Raw genomic sequence first — 27381 nt, 5'->3', positions numbered from 1 at the left:
GAGTTTTAGTTAGAGACTGGATTTGCTATGGTTAATATTGAGACTGTCATCTGTTTGTGTGCCGAATTTTATAACTTTCCCGAAGGGTTCTATGGGCTGCCATAGACTCCAAAAGCGGAACAAGAAGAAGAAGAAGAAGAAAACTAACGGATACAATAGGTGCCGAAACACCTTTGGTGCTTGGCCCCTAATAAGTAACCAAAACATATGGAAAGTATATATTTATGTAAAATATACATTAGCAAAAAAAGGCCATTTTTATATAATTTTGGAACATGTTTACATTTAAACACATAAATGGTGTTTATTCCAGTATATAAGACTGCAATACAAGCTGATCCTTACAAAAACAATTGTTACCAAAAGCTGTTTGTCAACATCGACTCTCAGCAGCCTATTGACAGCCATGGAAACAGTGATGTCCAGGCTCCTCCATTTCACAACTGAATGACTTTCAATTATTTACTAATGAGCAGTTTGCAGACTGTGCCCAGCCATCTGTCTCTAGTAAGTGTGAGTACACGATTGTATTCTGTTGTATTGTCTGTCAAAATGTTCATCAGTGAAGTGTGCACAAGAGCTGATCCATTGCTGATGAGGGCTGATCTGACTCCCGCCGCTGGGGATGGATAAAAATGTACCCTAATTTAATCACCAGTTTCACTTTGCAGCGTCTTTGCAGAATTTGCTGGTGTAAATCTGATATTTTCTTTCCTTAATACAGCAGCTTCCCACATCAACGTGTTTATGTCATTCCTCTGTGGGCTAATTGTTAACAGATTAAAACTGTGATTCGTTTAGATTCCAAAACGTGAATTGCCCACAGACAAATGTTTTTTTTTTTGTAAAACATTGGCATATAAAGCATAGCATTTTTTTTTTTTAATTCGCACTACATCTAGAAAAGCTGAGTACATCTGGTTGAATTACAAAAGGTAATACTTTGTAATAAGGTACCATTATTTAACATTAGTTACTGCGTTAACTACCACTAACTACTACTCTGCTGAGGTTTAAATAAGATGTACTGTTAAAATATATCTCTTTTAGTGCTCTCATAACACAAAGAACAAGCAAGAAATGTCCTACTTGCTGGTATATCAAATGCACATAGCAGATATTCACCCAGTCATACTTTTGCAGTATGTTTTAATGTGCTGTAAAATGCCGTCAGACTTCTTCGTAATGGCAGTGGCGCCTTTGCTTTGGCATTTTTGTTGTCTTTTTTTTAAGTTTTCCTGCAGCAGCAGTGGGCAGAGGGAGGCTGACCTGCTGGGGTCAGTGTGTGGGTTTACTGAGCTGTTCAGCTCTTTTCCATGAGATGATTCAAGCTGCTACTAACATGCTCCTCTATGCTTTCCCTCCCATTGCTTTCGCCTCCAAGGACAAGTTATGAAAGCCTCTCCTTACCTACCATGAGAACAAAAATGATACCTCCCACACACTGCTGAGTTGTGTAACATTTAGCGGTATGAGTTTAGGAAGTGTTTGAGAACATATAGATGGAGTGGACGCTGAAAAGTGTAGATTATTTTTTTGTGTGTTTGAATGAAGTTAAGTTGTCATCCAAAGATCCCTTTGATGCTTAATGGCCAAGCTTTGGAGCACATATATCTCATAGAGAGGTTTATTATGAGACTGTCACAGTGTTGTCCCTATGAAATACTGGCCGGCTGTGTCCTCAAGACCTAATTCATAGAGTAACCTGGTCATAACTACTGGGCTTTGCCTGTTATGTGGGTCAGTTTGGACCAGGAGGCTCCCTGACTGTCTCTGGGGGTTTGTTCTATAAAAAAGCCATTCATTACTCACTTGTCTCTTGTACATTTTGCAGCGATGGTTGGGCGGACCGCTATGATGTCACTGATGGGTTCCAGAGGGAGGCAGCTGGGGGAATCACTATCAAGCTGCAGTCTGCTTACGTCACATGGTTTGATGACTACTACCTGAACCTGCAGCCGGACACGAACCTCCGCAACCCCTGGTTCACTGAGTTCTGGCAGCATCGCTTCCAGTGCCGGCTGAAGGGACATCCTCAAGAGAGCACCAAATACAACAAGACCTGCACCAGTGAGTGGATCATGATCTCTGACCATGTCACAACCACAGCTTACATGAGTTTGGGAAAACTTTTTTGGAAGTCTGTTTTTTATTAATTCATCTGTCCATTCATCTGTCCATCAATCCATCCTATTTATCTACCTTCATCCATCCAACCATACATCTATCTGTCCTTTTCTCAATTCATCCATCCATCCATCCATCAATCCATTTTTCTCTCTAATATGTATGTCCATCCTTTTGTCTGTGCATCCATCCATCCATTAATTTATACATCTGTACTTTTGTTTGTGTTCATCTCTCCATCCATCCATCCATCCATCAGCTCATCTATTCTTTCAACTGTTCTTCATTCATTCAGTCATCTATCCATACATGTACTTGTTCTTCCACTGTTGTATTTACTCATTCATTCATCCATCCATCCATCCACCCATCATCTATCCATCCAAATATGCATCCATCTATCCATTAATCCGTAAGTTCATCAGTTAAGCTATTCTGTTCATTCATCTATACATCATCCATCCATCAATCTGTTGATCTGTTCATCTTTATATACATTTGTCCTTCCAATACTTTGTCTCTTTTTCATCCATCCATCAGTCTTTCATTGCATTTTTTCATCTTCATCTATTCATTCATGTATACATCACCTAAAAATCTGTCAATATATTCATCCATCTGTACATCAATTTGTCTTCCAGTACTTCATCTGTCCATCAGTCCATACGTTCACATATCTATACATCAATCTTTCATTCCATCAATTCATCTATTCATTCATTTATTCATCTTCCATCCATCCATCCAGTCACCCATTCACCCCTCCCTTCACGCATCCATATATTAATTTGTTCCTCCACTACTTCATCTATTCTTTCATTCATCCGTCATTCCATAATTTGATCTATTAATTTATGTATACATCATCGATCTGTCAATCTATTCATCCATACAACCATTTGTCCTTTCACTGCTTCATCATCCACCCATCCACCCATTTATCTGTTTGTTCTTCCACTAATTTATCTATTTTTCCATCCATCCATCATTTCATAATTTTCATAGTTCAATTATGTATACATCATCCTTCTGTCAATCTGTTCATCCATCATACATGCATTTGTCCTTTCACTGCTTTATCTGCCCATCCATCCATCCGTCTTTCATTCCATCCATTCACCTGTCTTTCATTCCATCCATCCGTCCATACATCCATCTTTCATTTCATCCATCCATCCATCCGTCTTACATTCTGTCTTTCATTCCATCATCCATCCTTCCATCTTTCATTTCATCTTTCATTCCATCCATCTATCCATCTTTCATTAATTCCATCCATCCATCTATCCGTCTTTCATTACATCCATCCATCTTTTATTCTGTCTTTCATTCCATCCATCCATATCTCCGTCTTTGATTCCATCCATAATTATCCATCCATCCGTCCATCCATCTTTCATTCCATGCGTCTTTCATTCCATCCATCCATCCATCCCTCCGTCTTTCATTCCATCCATTTTTTTTATCCATCATCCAACCATCCATCCATCCAATTGTCTGTCTTTCATTTTATCTTTCATTAATTCCATCCATCTCTCCATTCCATCCATCCATCCATCCATCCTGTCTTTCAATCCATCCATCTATCCATCTTTCATTTATTCCATCCATCAATCTTCCATCTTTCATTCCATCCATCCATCCATCCATCCATCCATCTATCCGTCTTTCATTCCATGCATTTTTCATTTAATCCATTTATCCATTCATTCATCCATCTGTCTGTCTTTTATTCATTCCATCCATCTCTCCATCTTTCATTCATTCCATTCATCCATCCATCCATTCATCTGTCCCCCATTTTTAATTCCATCCATTTATCCATCCATCCATCAATCCATCCATCATCTTCTTCCGTCTTCCATTCCATCAATTTATCTGTTCATTCAGGTATTCATAATTCGTTCATCTAGCCATCCATTTGTCCTTCCACTACTTTATCTATTCGTCTGTTTAGATAAAGTGTATCTGTTCATTTTGTCTTCTATCCAATGATGAATCTATCAATGAAAATGTTATCAAAAGAATTGCATAATATCAGCATATGCTGAGAAAAGCTCTCAAATGAAGATACAGACATTACTGTGGCAGATGGAAGCACTGAATAGAATAATACAAAAAGTGTCTTTAGAACTCAATATATTATTATGTCATTGTTTGTTTTCACTACACCCTCTCATAGAGAAAGAGTCACTCCGACACCAGTACGCTCAGGACACGAAGATGGGCTTTGTGATCAATGCCATCTACTCAATGGCTTACGGCCTGCACGCCATGCAGAAATCTCTGTGTCCCGGCTACGCAGGCCTATGTGAAGCCATGCGGCCGATTGATGGAGGTAAACTCTTAGAATTCCTCATGAGGACAAACTTCACCGGTGTCTCGGGAGAAGTGGTGCTGTTTGATGAAAACGGAGACTCCCCGCGGGGAGGTAGGAATCGTTCATATTCTGTTCCACACACAAGTCAGCATGTTTCTCTAAACTCCTTTTAAAGAGAAGGAAAACAATCTCTCGTTGATGTTATTGTGATTTTCAAAAATGTTTCTTCAGACTGAATGGCTTTGTGAGAAAAAAAAGAATGACGCTGGGTTAACCGTTTCACGCCCATAACAGTGCATTTGCATGTGTTTTCCTAGGTATGAAATCATGAACTTTAAACAGATGAGTGAGGAGGACTATAGCTACATCCACGTGGGCAGCTGGGACAACAGTGGGCTGAAGATGGATGATGAGGAGATTTGGGCCAACAGCAGTGCCATCATCAGATCAGTGTGCAGTGATCCCTGTGAAAAAGCTCAAATAAAGGTGAAAAAGGCCTTTTGAGGAGAAAATGTGTTTTAGTTTGAAATGTGTTTCATTTACATATATGTGCTTATATATGGTAGCCCGTTTTAGCCATAAAAAACTAAAAAATAAGAAATTAAATAAGAAATAAAAATAAGAAAATAAGAAGTTAAAAAATCTATCTCGTAATTCAGACTTTTTTCCTTTGCGAATTGCGAGTTTAAAAATTAATTTTTTTTTTTTGCAAGTTGATGTCTCGCAGTTCCGACTTAAAACTGTACATGCAGTTGTGAGTTTACGTATATCTACAATTCTTAAAAAGATAAGTTTATATCTCTCAATTTTGATTGTACACATAATTTTGAAGTCAGAAATTTTGAACAGTTTTGAAGTCAGAAGTCAGAGTTTATATTCTGCAATTCTGACCTTATATCTTGCAGTTCTGAAAAAAGTTGCGAGATGTAAACTCACATTTTCTAAAAACAAGTCAGAACAGAAAAGTCATAATTACCTTTTTTATTTTTTATTCAAAAAATACTAATAAATTAGTACTAATTTATACTTCCGTACTAATTTATTATACACTACTATTCAAACGTTTTCGGACGGTAAGATTTTTTTGTGTGTTTTTGAAAGACGCAACTTATGTTCACCAAGGCTGCATTTATTTGACCAAAATACTGAAAAAACTATTATTGTGAAATGATTTTTCAATTTCTTTTGTATTTTAAATGCATTTATTTTTGTATTTTTGTATTTAAAATTGCAAAGCTGAATTTTCAGCAGCCATTACTCCAGTCTTCAGTGTCACGTGATCCTTCAGAAATCGTTCTAGTATGCTTTTCTATTATCCATTTTTTTATCATTATCAGTGTTGAAAACAGTTGTGCTGGTTAATATTTTTGTGGAAACAATGATACATTTTTTAGACTTCTTGAATGAATAGAAAATTCAAAAGAACAGCATTTATTTGTAATATAAATCTTTAGTAATGTAAATGTTTTTACTGTCACTTTTGATCAATTTAATGCATCCTTACTAAAAACAGTATTCATTTATTTAAAAAAAAAAACTGACCCCATACATTTGAATGGTAGTATTTATTTTTAAGATTATATATTAAGAAATAATATATATAATATATACATTTTTGAAAAAATGTTAAACCACTAATTATAAAATGGATAGTTCCGGTCTTTGATTCTGATTGTTTGAGCCGCGTTCGAAGCTGTTGTAAATTACTCTACACATATACACCTTTTACGTCTTTGTTGCAATCACAGCTGTGAGGTGGAAACTGTGTTTCTGGTTTTCTGCAGCAATCGGACTTAACCTAGCAGATGATACACAAATATGAAAAAACACTGTAAACTCATACTGATACAAGATCCTGAGCCATATTTACAAAGCAAATTTTCATATAAACTTGGAGGTGGAAATTTAGGCACCCACAGCGCCTTAGCAACCACATGGCAACTACTCAAAATACACTGGTAGCCACATAGCAATGCACTAAAAACCACTTCGAATACTGTAGCAACCGCATTGCAGTGCACCACAACCACCCACAACACTTTAGCACTGTGGTGGCGGCTTGGAGAGCAAACATTTTCTTTACAGAAATCTATAACTTATATAACATGACCTCTCTGTTCTGACCACTTCAGGTTATCCGTAAGGGTGAGGTGAGCTGCTGCTGGACCTGCACTCCATGTAAAGAAAACGAGTTTGTGTTTGATGAATACACATGTCGTATGTGTGAGCTTGGATCCTGGCCTAGAGATGACCTCACAGGTGATTCTACATCCACCTTCAGAGCAAAATGTATTTCTTCTTGTAGTTCATCCAGAAGTCACAACACGTGATTCTAAACTTCTCAGACCAGCCACATAAGCTTATCATCACGTACAACAGGGTGTGATATAAGTATCTGGGTCACAGGATAACATAGGAGACCCATTTATCTCTTAGAGCGTTATTTGAGAATCTGGACCATGGCAACTTAATGCCAAAAACAGAGATTTGGTCTTGGCGGGGGTCTCCGTCAGAATGTTCCAGAATTGCTGTCAAGCGTAAGCCCTGAAGCAGCAGTCTCTCAGCATGTAGTACATTACTGAGAGCCGAGGCCGCTCTGCTGTTCATGCAAGAGCCTTAATGCCAGTTTTTGTCATTTAGTAGCAGGTGGTTTTGATTTTGAGTACCTGCAATTCTTTTTTTTAAATTTAGCAGTATTTGGATTTCATACCAGTGTTTACAGAATTAATGCACTGTACAAAGACTCAGAGATGCTGTATGTGTAAACATATAAATAGGTGAAATTAAAATGTTCACTATGGCAGCTGAAGTTCTGACCGTTAAAACATCCAAATTTAAAAGTATAGTTCACCCAGAAATGAATATTCCGTCATTAACTACTCACTGTCATGTCGTTCCAAACCTGTAAGACCTTTGTTCATTTTCAGAACACAAATTAAGATATTTTTGATGAAATCCAAGAGCTTTCTGACCCTGCATAAACAGCAATGCAAAAAAATGCTGTTTTTATTGCTTAAGAAGCACAGCTTATGATGCAGCTTGTATCATATTTTATTCCTGATTGAAACATGTTATTGGAGTGTAATTTGGACAAACATTTACAGAGATTTCAGAGCAGGACTAAAAATAGCTGCCCAGGGGCATTACAAATATGGCTGCTGAGTACGCCCACTTGCCCTAAAGGCACTTTTACAAAAGCCTTTGATAATCATGGCCATCACTTTTCAGAGTAGCTCTTGGTGTTGCTAGTTTGCGAATCTGACCTGTAAAAACAAACCAAACCTCTAGTGTCATCTGACCAACCTCATTAAAAGCTATCCATATCAAAATCCTCATTCACTGTCTGATGCAAATCGCACATGCTAAATATATCAGCGCTTGTTGTGAGCCTCTAATGCATAATGCATGGCACTTGGTTGGACGGATGGTTTTATTTGTTTTTGCACATTTTCTTTTTTTTTTTCATATGGTAGTTCAGCCGTCAGTTTTACTGTGTTATCTGCATGATGGATGTTCTCCATAAGATTTCTAATGTCACACATCAGTGATTCTAAATAATCACAGACACTGCGCTATACCAACTAGCTACATTATGATAAATAATGTTTGCACTGCACATAGATACCTTATGCGGTTTAATTGCAACCACTGAAGTGGAAACATGTTATTTGAAGTTCCAGGGACAACTCATAGTAATGTCTAATTTCTAGGGCTGTCAAGTAATTAAAAGTAACAAGTGATTTTAATCTAATTAATTGCAAATTAATATTTGCTGATAGTTGTTCATGAGTCCCTTGTTTGTCCTAAACAGTTAAACTGCCCACTGTTCTTCAGAAAAATCCGTCAGGTCTCATGAGGATAAATGTATCTTATTTTGTCTTCTGGGAAACATGTAAGTATCTTCTGTAGCTTTTGAAGGGCAGTACTAAATTAAAAAAATATGATATTTACGCAGAATAAGAAAAATGTACACATCTTCATTCTGTTCAAAAGTTTTCACCCCCGGCTCTTAATGCATCGTTTTTTTTTCCTCTGGAACATCAGTGAGCGTTTGAGCCTTCTGTAATAGTTGCATATGAGTGTATGTCTTATTCAGGTTAGTACTAAATAAAAAATAACATGCATTTTATATGATCCCTCTTATTTTGGTATAATTATTAAAATTTTGCAGATTCTGTAAGATGTATGTAAACCTATACAGTGACATTTTTTGCCCTTATGTCTTCTATTTTAGGGGCATATAACTGCATTCTAATAGGCTATATCACACAGTTAGCCATCGTCCACCATCATGTTCGTCACATGGTCAACTGCATGTAATGTACGATGACATACAGGTCTGGGACGGGGTGTTATTTTAAATCAGCCCTACTAATTACATTAACGTCTTTTCAAATCCATGTCCCACAGGCTGTGAGCCAATCCCAGTGCAGTACCTTCAATGGGGAGATCCTGAGCCAATCGCCGCCGTGGTCTTCGCCTGCCTCGGCCTGCTCGCCACCATCTTCGTCACTTTAGTCTTCATCAGGTTCCACGATACGCCAGTGGTGAAGTCCTCCAGCAGAGAGCTGTGCTTCATCATCCTGGCTGGCATCTGTTTGGGGTACCTGTGTACGTTCTGCCTCATCGCCAAACCACACGTGGCCTACTGTTACCTTCAGAGGTTGGGAATCGGGCTCTCGCCCGCCATGAGCTACTCAGCCCTAGTCACCAAGACCAACCGTATCGCTCGCATCCTTGCGGGCAGCAAAAAGAAGATCTGCACCAAGAAGCCTCGTTTCATGAGCGCCTGTGCCCAGCTGGTCATCGCCTTCATCCTGATCCTGATTCAGCTGGGTATCATCGTGGCTCTCTTCATCATGGAACCTCCGCAAGTGATCTACGACTATCCGTCCATACGCGAGGTGCACCTCATCTGCAACACCACCACGCTCGGAGTGGTGGCGCCGTTGGGCTACAACGGGCTGCTCATCCTCAGCTGCACCTTCTACGCCTTTAAGACCCGCAACGTCCCCGCCAATTTTAACGAGGCCAAATACATTGCGTTCACCATGTACACCACCTGCATTATCTGGCTGGCTTTCGTGCCAATTTATTTCGGTTCAAACTACAAGATAATCACCATGTGTTTCTCCGTTAGCCTCAGCGCCACCACTGCGCTGTGCTGCATGTTTGTGCCCAAAGTCTACATCATGTTGGCCAAACCTGAGAGGAACGTGCGCAGTGCTTTTACCACGTCGACTGTTGTGAGGATGCACGTGGGTGACGGGAAAGCTGCCTCGGCCGCTAGCCGGTCTAGCAGCTTGGCTAACCTGTTCAGACGACGAGGCTCTGCCACAGACACAGTCAGGTCAGTACGAGGCCAGTGATATTTTATTAATATTTATATTTTTGTATTTTAATACTATTTTCAGTTTAATAACATTTTCAGTTTTAATTTGAATAATCATTTCTAATTTATCTAGTTTTTATTTATAGTTAGTCATTTTAATTTTTTTTCATCTAAATTTTACATTTTTTATGTAATATTTATTTTTTTAATACACTGCCAGTCAAGATTTTTAATGTTTTTTAAAGAAGTCTCTTCTGCTCACCAAGTCTGCATTTATTTGATCTCAAGTACAGCAAAAACAGTAACATTTTTAAATATTTAAAATAACTGTGTTCTATTAGAATATATTTTAGAATGTAATTTATTCCTGTGATCAAAGCTAAATTTTCAGCATCTTTACTCCAGTCTTCAGTGTCACATGGTCCTTCAGAAATCATTTTAATATTCAGATTTGCTGTTTATTATTTATTTGTTTATGTATGTATGTATTTATTAATTTATTGGGAAAGAAATTATAGAAATTAATTTTATTTAGCAAGGATGCATTAAATTGATCAAAAGTGATAATAAAGACATTTATAATGTTATAAAAGATTTCTGTTTCAGATAAATGCTGTTTGTCTGAACTTTGTATTCATCAAAGAAACCTGATAAAACTCTACTCTGTTTTCAACTTAATAATAATAATAATAAATCTGAATATTAGAATAATTTCGGAAGAATCGTGTGACTGAAGTAATGCTAAAAATTCAGCTTTGAAATCACAGGAATAAATTAGATTTTAAAATAGAAAACAGTTATTTTAAATAGTAAAAATATTTCAGAATTGTACTGTTTTTGCTGTACTTTGGATCAAATAAATTCAGGCTTGGTGAGCAGAAAGGACTTCTTTAAAAAACATTAATCATCTTACTGTTCAAAAACTTTTGAATGATAGTGTATTTATTTAATAATATTTTAATATGTATAATATTTCATTTTTTATATATTTATTTATTACTGTTGTAATATTTATTTATAATATTTCTCACTTTTTTATATTTTATTTCAGCTTTTTTGAATTACCAAAAATATTAGTTCCGAGTTTTAGTCAATGATAACCCTGTATGAGAGGCTACAGTAAATGCTTAGTCATATTTTCAGAATTGAGATAAGAAATTGAGATTTTATATAAAGTTGGGAATTGACAAACATATTTTTTTCCTACTTTTTCCTTCATGCTTCTTTTGAAACTTTTTGGTTCAATTGGATTCACACTGAATGAATTTAAAGATAATGAGGCATGACGTGTCAATTATTTTTCATGTCAGTTTAGAAAATCCTTATTTTTATCTCTTTATAATAAGATGATGTGAAGTCACTGCTCTCAACTGCAGAAGAAGCCGCTTCTGACAAAATAAATATATAAATAAATAAAGCTCGCATTAAATCTGTTTATCTCTCAGTAATGCCTGCCAAAGGTTTGCTTTTGAGGATAAAAATGAGTTTAGACTGAAAATGAATCAACTCCCCAACTGAGCATATTTCAGAGCACATAAAAAAAAGCCAATATTCCCCTCGAAAGAAAAAAAAAGAAGCCCCAACCAATTACCCTGTATGCCTGTGAATCATTCCTGGAGCAACTCCGGAGTTACGCACATTTGGGTCGATGGGTCCCCAGGTGCATTAGGAGAACTGAAGTTAGAGATTTACTGTCTGACGTGCTGGATTGGATAAGGGGGGTAATTGCACTTGGAATGGGTGGATTTGGATGGCTAATGGCAGGGTCTATTCTCTCTTGCCTTTAATATGTAGTGTTACACATTAGCAAGGGCGTAACAGTCGTGTGGAGGGAAGATCTTTCTTCACTTTTCTGAAAAAGATGATTCTGTGCCCTGCATAAATCAGTACTAAAGTCCACAGATTTAGGGCCAGATTTACTAAACAGGGCAAATTAGCATTAAAGTGCAATTCCATAAAAGTGCGATGGGAGGGGACAATTCTGTGTGTGATTCACTATCAATGCACAGACGCAGCCAGATCATTTCCATAATGACCAGCGCAATCTACCAAGAGGAGCGCAAATTACCGCCTGCTTTAAGACATGCTGTTTGGGTGTTAAACAATGGCGCAAATACCAGTAATTTGACGTGCGCAAACGTTAGTAAATCGCAATGCGGGATTCAATTTATTACTCTCCTCCCAGTAATTTTGAGTCTGAAAGGGAAACTCCTACAAATGCATATTCAGTAAGGTCAGGCACAAAAACAACTGTCCACAACTTTTCAGCATTAATTCTTCACTGCGTGTCTTTAGTAAATCCTGACAGTAGCTTTTTAACGCCAAATAAGGGTTTGCGCTGGCGCAAGCTAATAGTAAATCTGGCCCCGATTAAAAAATTTTCGTGTTGGAAGCCAGATTGATATATGCCAGCATGTCCTGTAGCATCAAAACCGCCTGTTCATTCTTATTTTTACATAAAAGACACTGTGTTGTTATGTCAATCTAGTGTTTTGTGTTTATCTAAATGGTGCAATAGATTAACATTTTGCTATTAATTGGTGGTGTCCCATGTTATGAATAACAATACTAATTGTGAAAAGGATTGTTCACCCAAAAATGAAAATTCTGTCATTAATTACCCTCATGTCGTTCCAAACACTCCATCGTTCAGAACACAAACAAAGATATTTTTGATGAAATCCGAGAGCTTTCTGACCCTGCATAGACAGCAACGTAACTGACATCTTCAATGCCCAGAAAGGTAGGAAGGACATCGTTAAAATAGTCCATGGTATATCAGTGCTTCAACCGTAATGTTATGACGAGAATATTTTTTTGTGCGCAAGGGAAAAAAAATAACGACAGTAGCCTGCATTCTGACATAGAACCCAGATGTGCTGAGCTTTGTATACAAGTAGAGGATTGCATATGTATGTGTTGTATACTGTCATTAATGTGCGTCAAAGACTGACACAGAAGAGAAGGAATTGCTGAATAAAGTCGTTGCTGTTTTCTTCATGCACGGAAAGAATTCTTGTAGCTTCATAAAATTACGGTTGAACCCCTGATGTATGTCCTTACTATCTTACTGGGCCTTGAACGTGTCAGTTGTGTTGCTGTCTAAGCAGGGTCAGAAAGCTCTCAGATTTCATCAAAAATATCTTAATTTGTGTTCCGAAGATGAATGAAGGTCTGGAACGGCATTAGGGTGAGTAATTAGTAATTGGCTCAGTTCACCCAAAAATGAAAATTAGCACATTATTTACATTATTTATCGGAGTTATAATAAAAATTATCCTGGCACTTCCAAACTTTAGAACAGCATAGGCAGGTGTTTCTCTTCATCAGTCCAAAACAAGTCTAATAAAGTGCATCTATCCATAATAAAAAGTGCATCACACAGCTCCACGGGGTGAATAAAGGCCTCCTGTAGTGAATCAGTGCATTTTTGTAAGAAAAATATCCATATTTAAAACGTAAGAATCACTTTAATCTAGCTTGTGCCAGCTGGTCATACACGGAAGCCGCGTTGGTTTTCACGAGACTCACCGGCTTATGTCATCCGCCCAGATTCACTACAGGAGGCCTTTATTCACCCACCCCCCCCCCCCAGAGCTGTGTGAGGCACTTTTTATTATGTTTGAATGCACTTTATTGGACTTGTTTTGAACCGACGAAGAGAAACACCTGCCCATTGCCATGATAGAGCTTGGAAATGCCTGGATAATTTTTAGTATAATTTTAAATATATTTCCAACTGCATTGCAGAAGGAAGTCATATACACCTAGGATGAAAAATTCTGTCAATGGTGGGGAAGGAGTGGGGAATTTATGTATAATTTCTAAATTAATCAATCAAATACACATTGCTGTTTTCTTTCCACAGTTCCAATGGCAAAACGGTGACCTGGGCACAGAACGAGAGAAGTTACAGGCCAAACCTGTGGAAGCGGATCTCGATCCATATTAAGAAAAAGGAAGAGGCCAACCAGACGGCCATTATTAAGCCCTTCTCAAAAGGCTGTGATCGTCCGCCAGACACCAGTGTGAAGCTGGCATACGACGGCTCTCAGAAAAACCAGCGCTTCCCTGTAACCTACCACCCTCGGACACCCTCGCCACTGCCGACCGTTTGCCAGCGACCTTCAATGCAGAGGCGCGAAATGGAAGAGCGTGACGAAGAGCGCGCACAAGTGGTGGCTATACCCTCCTACCTGACGGAGCGCTTGCAGCACGGCGCCCCGGCCCAGACCTCCATCATGGATCAGATCAGCTGCGTGGTCAATCGGTTCACGGCCAACATCAGTGAGCTCAACAGCATGATGCTGCCCGGTTCACCGCCGGGAGCAGGCGTAAACACAGCCGCCCCTGTCCCCAGACCCTGCTCCCCTACTTTCCGTCTCCACCCGCAAGAAAGGCCACATCCGACCACCGTCACCACCTACGCAGACGTGGTGGCCGCAGCAAACACCAACTCCCGCTCCGCGGTCGGCATCGCCGGAGGCATAATCGCCGGCGGGAGTAGCAGGGCTTCACCCGCCAGCCTTTTTGACAGCACCTACGACACTTCGTGTGCGGTCAGGACCACTGATTTTGAGGACCTAGGCGTCTTGACACCACCTTCACCATTTAGAGACTCCGTGGACTCAATCAGTGAATCTCCCACATCGCCAGCCTCGGAGTTGCCGTTGTGTGAGCCCTGCTCCCCGATATACGACCAGCTGGTGCTTCGGCACTACAGCCAGAGCTCCTCTTCACTCTGAGAGATTATTCGGAGTGCAGGAAGGAGACAGAGAGGCAGCTACTGAGATCCTGCATCTGCTTAGATTGCAGAACCCAGCTGTAAATGTCAAGGAGTGTAAACTCTTAATATAGAAGCACTCACCAAGGACGTTTTATGGTGCTTGGAACCCAGCCTGTCCTCAAATTCCCGATCTGCGTAGAGGAAGGCACTTCACCAAACTGCTTTTCAGATAATTAAGGATGTACTTGATATGCTCTCATGCACTAGAGCGCTTTGACAAGTTTATGGTCCTTCTTGGCAAGAAGTTCCTGATGTCGGTCAGTTTGTGTACTGCAAGTTTTAATAACATTCCAACGACGTCAATCTACACAGGTGTTAAAAATTACCAAACTCCTGCTCCAGGCGATGTCATTTTTATCTCTCTTGTTGCCTGTCAGCAAGATGCCTGAACGTCTTGCACGGTTCTTCACATACAGCGGATGCGCAAATGGTTGAATGTAGGACCAAATTAAGCCTTTGAGTGCAAAGTAGTTTGTTTAAATATTGGTCATTTTTGCTATTTCCCTAGTTTAGAGGTTGCATGTTCTGCCACTTCATATAACTTCATATAAAATAATACTTTATTATTATATTTTTCATAATAAATCAAATAGAAGGGAGGTAAGGGCAGGTTTATTTAGATACTGAACAAATCTGACACTTTAATATAGACAATATGTCTTTCAGATGACTGGATTTATTAACTTATATGAGCATGTCCCAGTATTACATGAAGTATTTTAATAATGAATCATTTTAATTTGAAACAAAGAATTTGAAATTTGAGAGAGCTCAACTATTTACACAACCATTTAAAGGTTTGGGTTCAGTAAGATTTAAAAAAAAATCTCGAAAGTGAGAGTAAAGATAAAGTGTCTTTGAATTTTCACTCAATCTTGAAAATAATCTGTTTTCACAAAAATGTTAACTGTTTTCAACATTGAAAATAATATGAAAACAATATGTTTGAGCATCAAATTAGCACATTAGAATGATTTTTGAACGATAATGTGATACTGAAGACTGGAGTAACTCAGCTTTGCCATCACAGAAATAAATCACATTTTACATTTTTTTTAAATAATATTAAGAATATTACTGCTTTTACTGGTCAGCATATGAAACTTCTTTCTAAAAGAAAAAAAATCGTACTGACCCGAGACTTTTGAATAGTTATGTAAATCAATAGATTATTTATACATAAAGCAATATTTATATATGAATGCAGGGCCTATTACAGAAATATAATTGATCCATTCGCAAATCATTTCCTTTTTTAATCCACTCAGGCTTTTGTTCCAAATGCATACATACAGTAGATGAGCCAAAAACAAAATTCAAACATTATTATTACACTGTGGACATGATTTTTACACACACAGGGCATTACAGTTTTCGTTGAAAAAGTGAGTTTCCCAATAAAGATAGGACTTTTGTATGAACTTTATGAAGTAATTTAAGTTGAAATGTTTAGACTTAGTAGGAACGCACATTGTATACCAACAGACATCTATTCTTTTAATCAATGTGCAATATTCTTCTTGAATAGGTGTAATGTACTAAGGTCACATGTTTGCATGCAGAGCAGTGCCATTAGCTAAAATAAGTGCTTAATGTTCTTTTGAGAACTTTTGTACATTTTCTAAAAGTCTTTTGCATTTTTCGCTCTTTGCCTTTTCTGACAAGACGTTCATAGAATGTAGATTTCAGCCGTGTGTGTGCGATGTATTTTTCTACTAACTATTTGTGCTAATTCAATATGATGGTCATAGTGGATTAAGCTTTGTGACAGTGGGACGAATGTAGCTTGCAATATTTCTGTTACTTCGAGGTTTTATTTATGGTGTGGATAAGTCTTTTTTTTATTTCTCTTCAAAGTGTGTAAAATTATTGGTTTTACCTGAGTGTTATTAAAGGGGACTCAATCACAAATGTTTTTCTTTTTTTAAGTATATATATATATATATATATATATATATATAGATATAGATATAGATATAGATAGATATAGATAGATATACACACACATGGATATAATCTCAAAATGAGGTCTTTGCAGATGCTGTGTTCCAAGACTGGAGTTTGCGTGGTTGTGTTATTTTCACAGTTTCCATGATTAAGTGTGGAATGCAGTTCCACCCCCTCTTTCGTCTCTTCCTTCATGTACTTCTCTTTCTCTTTATGTTAGGGTATATACACATGACAGACAGACAAAGAGATAGATAGATAGATAGATAAATAGGCAGACAGATCGATGGACGGACAGAGGGACGTACAGACAGACAAACAGACAGATGATAGATAGACGGACAGATAGATAAACAGGCAGACAGATAGATGGATGGACAGATGGAGGGATGTACAGACAGACAAACAGACAGATGATAGACTGACAGACCGATAGATAGACAGATAATAGATAAACGCAGACAGATGGATGGATGGACGGAGGGACGTACAGACAGACAGACGACAGATAGATAGATAGATAGATAGATAGATAGATAGATAGACGGACAGGGGGACAGGGGGATGGACAGACATATGATAGATAAATAGACAAAAGGACGGACAGATAGACAGAGACAGACAAACAGATAGATAGACGGGCAGACAGATAGACGAATGGAAGGACGGACAGACAGCCAGACAGATGATCGATAAATAGACAAAAGGATGGACAGATAGACAGAGACAGATAAACAGATAGATAGACGGGCAGACAGATAGATGAATGGACGGACGGAGGGAGAGATGGACAGACAGATGATAGGTAAATAGACAGACGGATGGACAGATAGACAGACAGACAATAGATAAACAGCAGATGATAGATAGATAGAAAGATAGATAGATAGATGGACGGACGGACGGACGGACGGACGGACGGACAGACAGACAGATGATCGATAAATAGACAAAGGGATGGACAGATAGACAGAGACAGATAAACAGATAGATAGACGGGCAGACAGATAGATGAATGGACGGATGGAGGGAGAGATGGACAGACAGATGATAGATAGATAGATGATAGATAGATAGATAGATAGATAGATAGATAGATAGACAGACGGGCAGACAGATAGATCATTGGATGGACAGATGGAGAGACGGACAGACAGATGATAGACAGACAGATGATCGATAAATAGACAAAAGGATGGACAGACAGAGACAGACAGATAGATGAGCAGACAGATAGATGAATGGATGGACGAATGGAGAGACGGACAGATAGATGATAGATAGACGGACAGACACATAGATAAATGGATGGACAGACAGAGGGATGTACAGACAGATGATAGGTAAATAGACAGAGGGATAGATAGACAGACAGACAATAGATAAACAGCAGATGATAGATAGATAGATAGATAGATAGATAGATAGATAGATAGATGGATGGATGGATGGACGAACAGATGATCGATAAATAGACAAAAGGATGGACAGACAGACAGGGACAGACAAACAGATAGATAGACGGGCAGACAGATAGATGAATGGATGGACGGACGGAGAGACGGACAAACAGATGATAGACAGACAATAGATAAACGGCAGATGATAGATAGATAGATAGATAGATAGATAGATAGATAGATAGGTTTGTTTCTGTCATCATGAGTAAACAAAACTCTATATGGCAGGAAATTTAGTGCACATGAGCAAACAGTTTGTCTGACAGCTGGTCACAAGTTTCCCCACGCCCTGGGCGGTGCCAGTTTAAGTTCAATGACAGATGACTACTTAGTGTGATAAACTCTGGACACACACATGTCCTCAGCAATGCATAGCAATCGGAAAGAGCATTTGTACAAAATCCTTGTCATCGGTGATTTGGGAGTAGGGAAGACCAGCATCATCAAACGGTATGTGCATCAGACGTACTCCACTAACTACAGAGCGACCATCGGGGTGGATTTTGCGCTCAAAGTTCTCAACTGGGACTCAGAGACAGTCCGGCTGCAGCTGTGGGACATCGCAGGTAGGAGAAACTAGGCTACAGCAGTGTGTCAAAGCTAAGACATATCCGTGTCAACACTTATTAAAATATGCTTAAATGCAAGAAATGCAAAAAAGTAGTTTGTTTTTAAGTAGCACATAACTCGCGTGATGAAGTTTATTCCGTTTAGTCACATCAATGTATTATGTTTCTTTAAAGCATTATCTTATTACCACAGAAACTATTTTTCAGCCAAAATATAATAATGTTCCTACAATAAAACAGAGGTTAGTAAGTGTCTTTAGGTAACTTACACTTAAAACACCTAAAACTGTAAAAAATATTGGTCATTTGAATGGAAAATACTACAGGTTACCATGTAGGGTAAATATAAAGGCTTTTTTCTTTATCTAAATTGCATTGGTATTATTATTTAAGATTTTAAGGTAAAATATTAATATATTGTTAACATTATAATTGTTATTACCGTCCCATTTGTTTAGATTTTATCTAAAACTTTAAACTATTTTTAATATTAATGAATAAATATTTTGTACACATAGTAAGAAAGAGAGAAGGAAAATAAAAACAGGGTAACCACAAACCATGGTTTTGCTACACTAGCAGTGGTTTGACCATTGTATTTGCAGTAAAACTGTGGTTACTACACCTTGACTATAGTTAAATCATAGTTAAGAGTTGTTTTGTAAGGTGGAGATCCGTGGAACTTTAGAGAGTTTTTCTGTCAATATCAAATTAGTCCATTACAGCTTAACGTCGTTAAATTGAATGTCAGTGAGTCTTGTCTTGCTACAAAATTCCAAACCAGAAGCCTTTGCTCGTCCCTGTTATCGTCACTCCTCACGTGTCAGGCACGCGCCGCTAAGAACTCGTTTGCCCACTTGAAAAAGTCTCATGTGAGGGAGACTGAGAGATAAAGCACACGGATGAAACTGTGGGAAAATCTCTGTAAACAAATCACGGGTAAGTGTATTTCCAGCACTTACTGTTCTCAGTCCTCATCTACGGTAATTTTCACATTAAAAACAGCACACCTGCTCAAAACAACAACGCATTTAAAAACAAAAAGACTTAGATGAGAAACATAAACACGGTGTTAGGTCTTAAGATGTTTACTTACAGTTGAGGTCAAAAGTTTACATACACCTTACAGAATCTGCAAAATGTTAATCATGTTTATCATACAAAATGCATGTTATTTTTTATATAGCACTGTCCTGAAAAAGATATTTCACATAAAAGACGTTTACGACCACAAGAGAAAATAATAGTAATGAATTTATAAAAAAGTATCTGTTCAAAAGTTTAAATGAAACCTTGTAAACTTTGTGAAAGCTTTTTTGAATTTGAAGATTAGGGTAAATTTAACTTATTTTGTCTTCTGGGTAGCTTCTGAAGGGCAGTACTAAATGAAAAAATATGACATTCAGGCAGAAATAAGAAAAATGTACACATCATCATTCTGTTCAAAAGTTTTCTTTCTCTTCATTTTTTCTTCTGAAGCATCAGTGAGTGTTTAAACCTACTGTAATAGTTGCATATGAGTCCCTCAGTTGTTGTCAGCGTGAAAAGATGGATCTCAAAATCAGTCATTGTTGGAAAGGGTTCAAATACACAAAAATGCAAAAAAATCTAAGAATTTGTGGGACCTGAAGGATTTTTATGAAGAACAGCAGACAGTTTAACTTTTAAGAAAAAACAAGGGACTCATGAACAACTATCACTAAACCAAAAAAAAAAAAAAGCTGTGGATCATTCGGGTAACAAGACAGTATTAAGAATCAAGTGTATGTAAACTTTTGAACAGGTCAGTTTTATAAATTCAACTATTATTTTCTCTTGTGGACTATATGTAAACGTCTTTACGCAAAATATCTTATTCAGATCAGTACTAAATAAAAAATAACATGGTACAGTTATTCCTATTACTGAAAAACTATAATAAATCCCATTCAAACTGTATACAAAGCTTTTAATCTTTCTGCCACTATGTTTGTTTGCATCACTCTATTTAACTAACTGTGGTAATAATGGTACTTTAGCATTTAGTTAATTTTAATGAATGAAACAGCATACTTAACAAAAAAAGTCTACTGCTTTTCTTTGGGTGTATGAAGCCTAATGCAGTTATACAGTAGTTAGGCATTACACCAATCATAAACGGGACTAAGGAATGTAAGGGTTTGTTCGTCATCATTACTATACAGTTCTTGTTAGGACTGGCATTAAGTTAAACTCTCATCCTGACATGACTCAGTTGTCATGCTTACCCAGTCATAAACTCCTCGTGGGCTTCATAAACTCCACATTGCTGTACAGGAAGTCATCTGACATCTAGTTTCATGAAGTGAAACATGCTGAGTTCATTTTCCTTGTTGGTGACTAATAGTTTTCTCCAAAGGCACGCACATTTTGCCAAGTTGTCAAGTTAGGTGATTGTAACAATTTCTGTAACGAGCATTCCCCACTGCCTCATCAAATTTTAGTCAATGATAGCAGCAGAAACTCTTGCAATTTGTTAATAAACACATTAAAGGGTTAGTTCACCCATAAATGAAAACTCTGTCAATAATTACTCAACCTCATGTCATTCCAAACCTGTAAGACCTTCGTTCATCTTTGGAACAAAAAGGTATTTTTGAAATTCGAGAGCTTTCTGACTCTGCATAGAAAGCAACACAATTACCATGTTCAAGGCCCAGAAAGTTACCAAGAACATCAACAAAATAGTCCATGTGACATCAGTGGTTCAACCGTAATTTTATTACAGTGGTATGACCCTTGCTGTCTATGGAGCGTCAGAAAGCTCTCAGATTTCATCAAAAATTTGGGACGACATGAAGGTGAATAATGAATGACAGAATTTTCATATTTAGGTAAACTAACCCTTTAAGCAAAGGCAAGATTTATTTAGACTTGACTGATGATTTACATAGTAATTCATTGTTCATATTACTTTATACAACACCTGTGCTGCAGTATCTCAAAAGCCCATATGGATTAACAAAACCAGTACAGCATTTCTTGTTTTCGTGGTCCATCGAGTGCGAAGCAGACTGCTGTCAGACCCACAGAGATCAACACGCACCTCCTGATTCTAATTTTGAACAAATAACAGAACAAACTGAGAGAAACAGCTGTCCTAGTGAATGTTGTGTAATGCTGGCAGCCCAGATGAGTGGCTGCAATCAGAGTCAGACAAGAGAAAGGCTCACAGATGGAATGTGCCATTAGCTTGAAAAAAATCTGTAGTAACAAGCATTTTCGACTGAATAAGAACAGCAAGAAAGTTTGCTGTGGATACTGGTCGATGCGCATTGTAGAACAGTCCACACATAAAGAATTGTAAAGAGTCATGTGTTCTTCACTAATAGATTCATTATACTAAATGTAATCATGCCAGATTTATCCTGGCACAGGGTTTTTATTAGAATTGAGACCATGAGCTGCTACTTAAAATGTTTTACTATGTATAAGCAATGTATGCATGCAATATACACTAGTGTTTAAAAGTTTGAGGCTTTTTCTTAATACTTTAAAGAGATTCTGTCATTAATTACCCACCCTCATGTTGTTCCAAAGACCTTTGTTCATTTTTTTGAATACAAATTAAGGTTTATCTGATAGCTTTCTGACCCTGCATAGACTGCAACGGAACCACATTCAAGGCCCAGAAAAGTAGTAATGATAGTCCATGTGATATCAGTGGTTCAGAGCTTTTACAAAGCTACTAGCTTGTTGTGTTGTGCTTTTCCCAGTTGTTTTATACCTTTTTTTTCTCCCTCTCCACTTTCTCATCTCTGCTCTGGAAGGTCAGGAGCGGTTCGGGAACATGACGCGGGTTTATTACCGGGAGGCCATGGGGGCGTTGATTGTTTTTGATGTTAACAGACCCACCACGTTTGAGGCTGTCTCCAAATGGAAGGAGGATCTGGACTCAAAATTAATACTTTCTAATGGCCAGAGTATCGCCACAGTGCTCCTGGCCAATAAGTGTGACCAAAATAGAGACTTTCTGACTAACAACAGCCTGAAGATGGACCAGTACTGCAAGGAGAATGGATTTGTGGGCTGGTTTGAGACATCTGCTAAGGTAAGGCATAACATTTTGCGATGATTTTAGATGGAGCAACAGTAATAACAGAGAATTTTTGTTTCTGTCTACAAAAAAAAAACAATAGTACCATGGTACCGATGGTTTCGGATGCTAATACCATGGTAATTGGATATATGCCAGAGTAGTATATTCACTAATTAGGGCATTCGTGTACCATGGGAATTAAACAATTAAAAAAGACATTTTTGGACATGGTATCAAGGTAATACTGTGTTTTGTTTGTTTGTTCTTTTATATGTACTTTAGTATTCTTTGGAGTGCCATGTAAATAGCCTGGTATATAAATATTGTAATCATTTATAGTAAATTCTGTGGTTTGCCATCTTTTTACTTTGTGAACTGACTGATTCAACAGAGATCTTAGATTTTATACTTAGATTTTGGTGCTTTAAATCACCCAAAAAAAATGAAAATTCTATCATTAATTGCTCACCCTCGTCGTTCCAAATTTGTAAGACAAGTTAACACAAATTTAAGATATTTTTGATTAAATCTGAGAGCTTTCTGGCCCTGCACAGAGAGTAACACAAGGCCCAGAAAGGTAGTAGGACATTGTTAAAAAAGTCCATGGGACATCATGGGTTCAACTGTAATTTTATGAAGCTATGAGGATACTTTTTGTGTGCAAAGAGAACAAAAGTAATGACTTCATTCAACAATCTCTTCCATGTCAATTTTTGCTGCGAGTACTACTATTGCTTACTATGTAGGGTGAGAACTCTCAGATTTGATAAAAAATCTCTTAATTTGTGTTCTGAAGATGAACGGAGGTCTTACGGGTTTGGAACGACATGAGGGTGAGTAATCAATGACAGAATTTTCATTTTTGGGTGAACTATCCCTTTAAGCAAAAGCAGTTTTTTCCAAGTGTAGTAAATTTATTCCAAACCTGAAGAGTTACAAGATTATTTTGTTAGTCATGTGATCTCAACATGGTAGCCACCATTAGTAAGGACCACCTATCTATCCTATTGACAGTAGTCTAACAAGTATCTTTTGACAGAACTTGTATTGTCAGAGCCTTTAGTGCTTGATTAATGCTTCTGATTGAAGGTTATTAATATTTGCATGCTAATTAGACCTGCCAGTCACATGCAGAGCAGTTGCTGAGGGAAACAGGAGAATGGACTGTTGGAACATTAGGTGCTCATTAAACCCAATAGAGATTATTCAAAGGGATTTATTTATTTATTTATTTATTTATTTCAGCACCTCTGTCCATTCATCCTTAATGAAGTGTCCAATCAGTCTTAAATTAACCTCCGTCTAATAGCTTTTTCACAGGTTTTAATAATTCATTACTGTTCCCAGGTCAAGTTCAATGGCAGATATGATCAAAAACAGTCTCATGATCAAACCAAACAATCTGAAACCTGGTTGTCTAAAAAATGTTTTATGTATGTTCTTTCTCTCTAAATTTTAGGACAACATCAATATAAATGAAGCTGCCAACTTCCTTGTGAAACACATAATTGCCAGTGAAAATGATATCTTGAAATCAGTGGTTCCAGATACCATCTCTCCTCAACTTAGCTCTGATAAAGAAATCCCTTGTTCTGCATGTTTCAAACCCTGAGAGAAGGTGGCAACCATGTATGGCAGCAGTGTTGGTGGTTCTTGGACTGAAGAGGATGTGGACCTTCAATTCCAGTACTATGAGTCGTAACCACTTCAGAGATCTGTCCGTTAGTTACAGCATTGAACTACAGACACTTTGAGCTTGCACACAGAGTAAATGTATTTAAGTTTGAAGCTGCACTTTTTCGTTGTTTTGTCTTTTTGTGTTATTTATGTCTAACAAAAACCTGGGGAGTTCTGGACTGGCATGCTTGACTGAACAAGGTGAGAGGTTAGAACTTTCTGTCAGACACAGACAGATGGCTGATTATGCTTAAGAAACAGGAATATTTTATCAGGATGTACACCATAATATTGTTATTTCTGGTGGACTGAGTTTTAATAACCCCAGTGTTAAATGAAAAATAACAAGACTTGTTTGTTTTTTTTTGACTGTTTTTAATGTGCTCTCCTGTCAAGACATTTTTAATAGTGATTTGCAATTGCATTTTAGCTATATTTCTGATCTAAAGACGCTAATAATATTAAAGATGTCATAAAGTTGAGTTAAGAGCAGTTTTCTGCATTGACATTATTACTTTTGAAACAGGATGTTTGGATTATGCGTTTTTGCTTTTGAAACAGGAGGTTATGCTTTAGGCTAAGTGTATATTAAACCAGATATGGTTTGTTTCGAAACGCTCTCCGTCCACTTTTTAAAGCGCTTTATAAAGTTTCTCATCCATACTGAAACCGTTAAATTCGCCCTACTGAGCATTTGTAAAACCTTATAAAAGCTTACTGAAATTATACAGACGGAACAGGCATACCTTTTCATGCAATTCGTCTGGCAGGATCATGTTATTCACGGAAATACCTCATCACTCATTAACGCGTCCAGGTCGCGCTCACTAGTAACTTTAAGCAGCAGCCACAGATGAAACAGCAACGGCATTCCGACGTCATTTGGAAGCTGTGGCTTAAAGTTCCTAAGACGAAACTCGCCTTATGTTTTACCACAGGACAGCAATTGAGAGTACATTTCCTGTCATCTTTGCAGGAGTTTAATATGAAGAGTGTACAAAGTAACATACTGTATTTTTAGCAATAATGTTAAAGTAAATGTGACCAGTCATAAGGGTCATAAGGGTCAATTTTTCGAAATTGAGATTTATACATCATCTGAAAGCTGAGTAAATAAGCTTTCCATTGTTGTATGGTTTGTTAGAATATAACAATATTTGGGCGAGATATAACTATTTCAATATATGGAATCTGAGGGCGCCAAAAAATCTAAATATTGAGAAAATCGCCTTTGAAGTTGTCCAAATTAAGTTCTTAATAATGCATATTGCTAATCAAAAATTAAGTTTTGATATATTTACAGTAGGAATTTTACAAAATATCTTCATGGAACATGATCTTTACTTAATTTCCTAATGATTTTTGGCATAAAAGAAAAATCTATATTTTTGACCCATACAATGTATTTTTGGCTATTGCTACAAATATACCCCAGTGACTTAAGACTGGTTTTGCGTTCCAGGGTCACAAATAGCAAATAACAGACACAATAGCCTGCCGGTATAAACAGAGATACCTATTGGTACAATATGCGTTACATGATTAAACATGCTTCATTGTTTTCAAATACCTCTGTTTTCACAGTCCACACTACAACGCGAAAATGACATTTTCAAATGTATCCACTTTGGAGAGCGTTTGCAAAAAACTCAGTTTTCCTTGACAAAAATGCCGCCTCAGGATCAAACATATTAGTTTCATCACCAGGATTTGCGCCTTGCTAATTGGTAACAGGTGGTATTAGTGGGCGGTGCATTCTCAGTCTAGAGAGCATTTGACTGGACAAAAATCAGTGTGGTTCAGGATGTGTCATCAATATTTTGCTTTGGTTTTCTTGTAAGAGACAATTGTTTGTTTTAAAAGCTAATTTAATTCACCTGTTTTCTAAATGTATGTTATTGATTTTATTATGATCTTATATATGTTTCATTTAAAAAGTCAGTCTGCCTCCATCTGGTCAGTCACTAATGGCATGGCATTTAATGCCTAGAATTAAGACCAGTTCACTATGATGTTCTGTAGAATGCATATTTTACCATACTGACCGTGGTAACGGACTGTCTTGTTAATACTACTTTGTGGCATTTTAATAATTTTGACAAATTATTTTTCTGAATAAATAAACTTCCAGTGATGTATAGTTTGTTAGGATAGGACAATATTTGTCCGAGATTCAACTATCTGAAAATCTGGAATCTGAGGGTGCAAAAAAATAAAAATATTGAAATTGTCCAAATGAAGTTCTTAGCAATGCATATTACTAATCAAAAATTAAGTTTTGATATATTTAGGGTGGGTAGTTTACAAAATTTATTATGGAACATAATCTTTACTTAATATCCTAATGATTTTTGGTATAAGAGAAAAATCATTTTGACCCATACAATGTATTGTTGGCTATTGCTATAAATATACCCATGCTTAAGACTGGTTTTGTGGTCCAGACTCACATATAAAGTATTTGTAATGAAGTTAAACGTCTATGAATTGATTGCACACACAAATTTCTAAAACTGTATCTGTAAAAAGAGGGCTGCCAACCTTTTCCCTCATCCACTCTGTTTCCTTGGCCCTTCTTATCTACTGCCAATCTTCCATTTCATCCCTTTTTTCACTCTCTGCATCTCACATCTCCTTTGCAGTGATTCACTGTATGACTCATTGGCATTATATAAATCTCCCATGATTCCCTACATCGCCATGTGCTTTATTCAAATCCTTTAATGTGTATATTGATCTACTGCCTTTCCATATCCATCTGCACCTGCCACAAACATCAAGTTTTTATTCTCAGATATTATTTGTCTCTGTGGGAGGTGTTGTATTATTAGAGATTGTATTGTATCATCAGATACGTTTCTAGAGCTATTTGATTGAAGTATAAAGACACTGAAATATGAAAGTCTGTTTCGTTATGTAAGGTTTTGCAATATATTGTAACAACGAAACATTTTTATGCTATACGCTAGATGTGCAGTACAAGTCTACATTTAGAGTACCTGTAAAGTCGGAATGAAATAGAAACCCTTGTTGTGTTGACTGACTTCATTCTTACAGGATTAGCATTATTAACATAAGAGCTATCATCACCAATTATATTTAAATG

The 27381-nt window shown here is 37.4% G+C and overlaps 2 protein-coding genes across 3 annotated transcripts in view; both read left to right on the top strand.

Annotated features, from left to right (window-relative positions):
• Window positions 1-16459, top strand: part of grm5a (glutamate receptor, metabotropic 5a) — a 32504-nt gene extending 16045 nt beyond the window's left edge. The window contains exons 4-9 of the mRNA XM_051121143.1: window positions 1835-2070; window positions 4310-4550; window positions 4759-4933; window positions 6580-6706; window positions 8858-9797; window positions 13648-16459. Of these exons, the coding sequence (XP_050977100.1) occupies window positions 1835-2070; window positions 4310-4550; window positions 4759-4933; window positions 6580-6706; window positions 8858-9797; window positions 13648-14524 (2596 nt within the window). The 3' untranslated portion in view covers window positions 14525-16459. The remainder of the gene's footprint in view (window positions 1-1834; window positions 2071-4309; window positions 4551-4758; window positions 4934-6579; window positions 6707-8857; window positions 9798-13647) is intronic.
• Window positions 16460-18310: 1851 nt separating this feature from the next.
• Window positions 18311-26875, top strand: rab38b (RAB38b, member of RAS oncogene family). Of its 2 annotated transcripts, none has more exons than XM_051120203.1 (3): window positions 18311-18538; window positions 22335-22610; window positions 24058-26875. In XM_051120203.1, the coding sequence occupies exons 1-3, from the start codon at window positions 18425-18427 to the stop codon at window positions 24208-24210; spliced, it is 543 nt and encodes a 180-aa protein (XP_050976160.1). In that variant the 5' UTR covers window positions 18311-18424; the 3' UTR covers window positions 24211-26875. The 2 variants fall into 2 exon arrangements, with proteins under 2 accessions (XP_050976160.1, XP_050976159.1); XM_051120202.1 differs by having other exon boundaries at window positions 22330-22610; window positions 24058-26874.
• Window positions 26876-27381: the final 506 nt, after the last annotated feature.

Source organism: Labeo rohita, chromosome 10 (genome assembly GCF_022985175.1).
Source record: "Labeo rohita strain BAU-BD-2019 chromosome 10, IGBB_LRoh.1.0, whole genome shotgun sequence".
Taxonomy (NCBI): domain Eukaryota; kingdom Metazoa; phylum Chordata; class Actinopteri; order Cypriniformes; family Cyprinidae; genus Labeo; species Labeo rohita.
This window is presented reverse-complemented; position numbering and strand designations above follow the sequence as displayed.

Bases quoted from the DNA above. Each gene is read 5' to 3' on its own strand.
- rab38b (XM_051120202.1), top strand. From the start codon at position 18,328: ATGTCCTCAGCAATGCATAGCAATCGGAAAGAGCATTTGTACAAAATC. The intron at 18,539-22,329 runs GTAGGAGAAACT...CTGCTCTGGAAG, and splicing joins GCAGCTGTGGGACATCGCAG to GTCAGGAGCGGTTCGGGAAC. The intron at 22,611-24,057 runs GTAAGGCATAAC...TCTAAATTTTAG, and splicing joins GGTTTGAGACATCTGCTAAG to GACAACATCAATATAAATGA.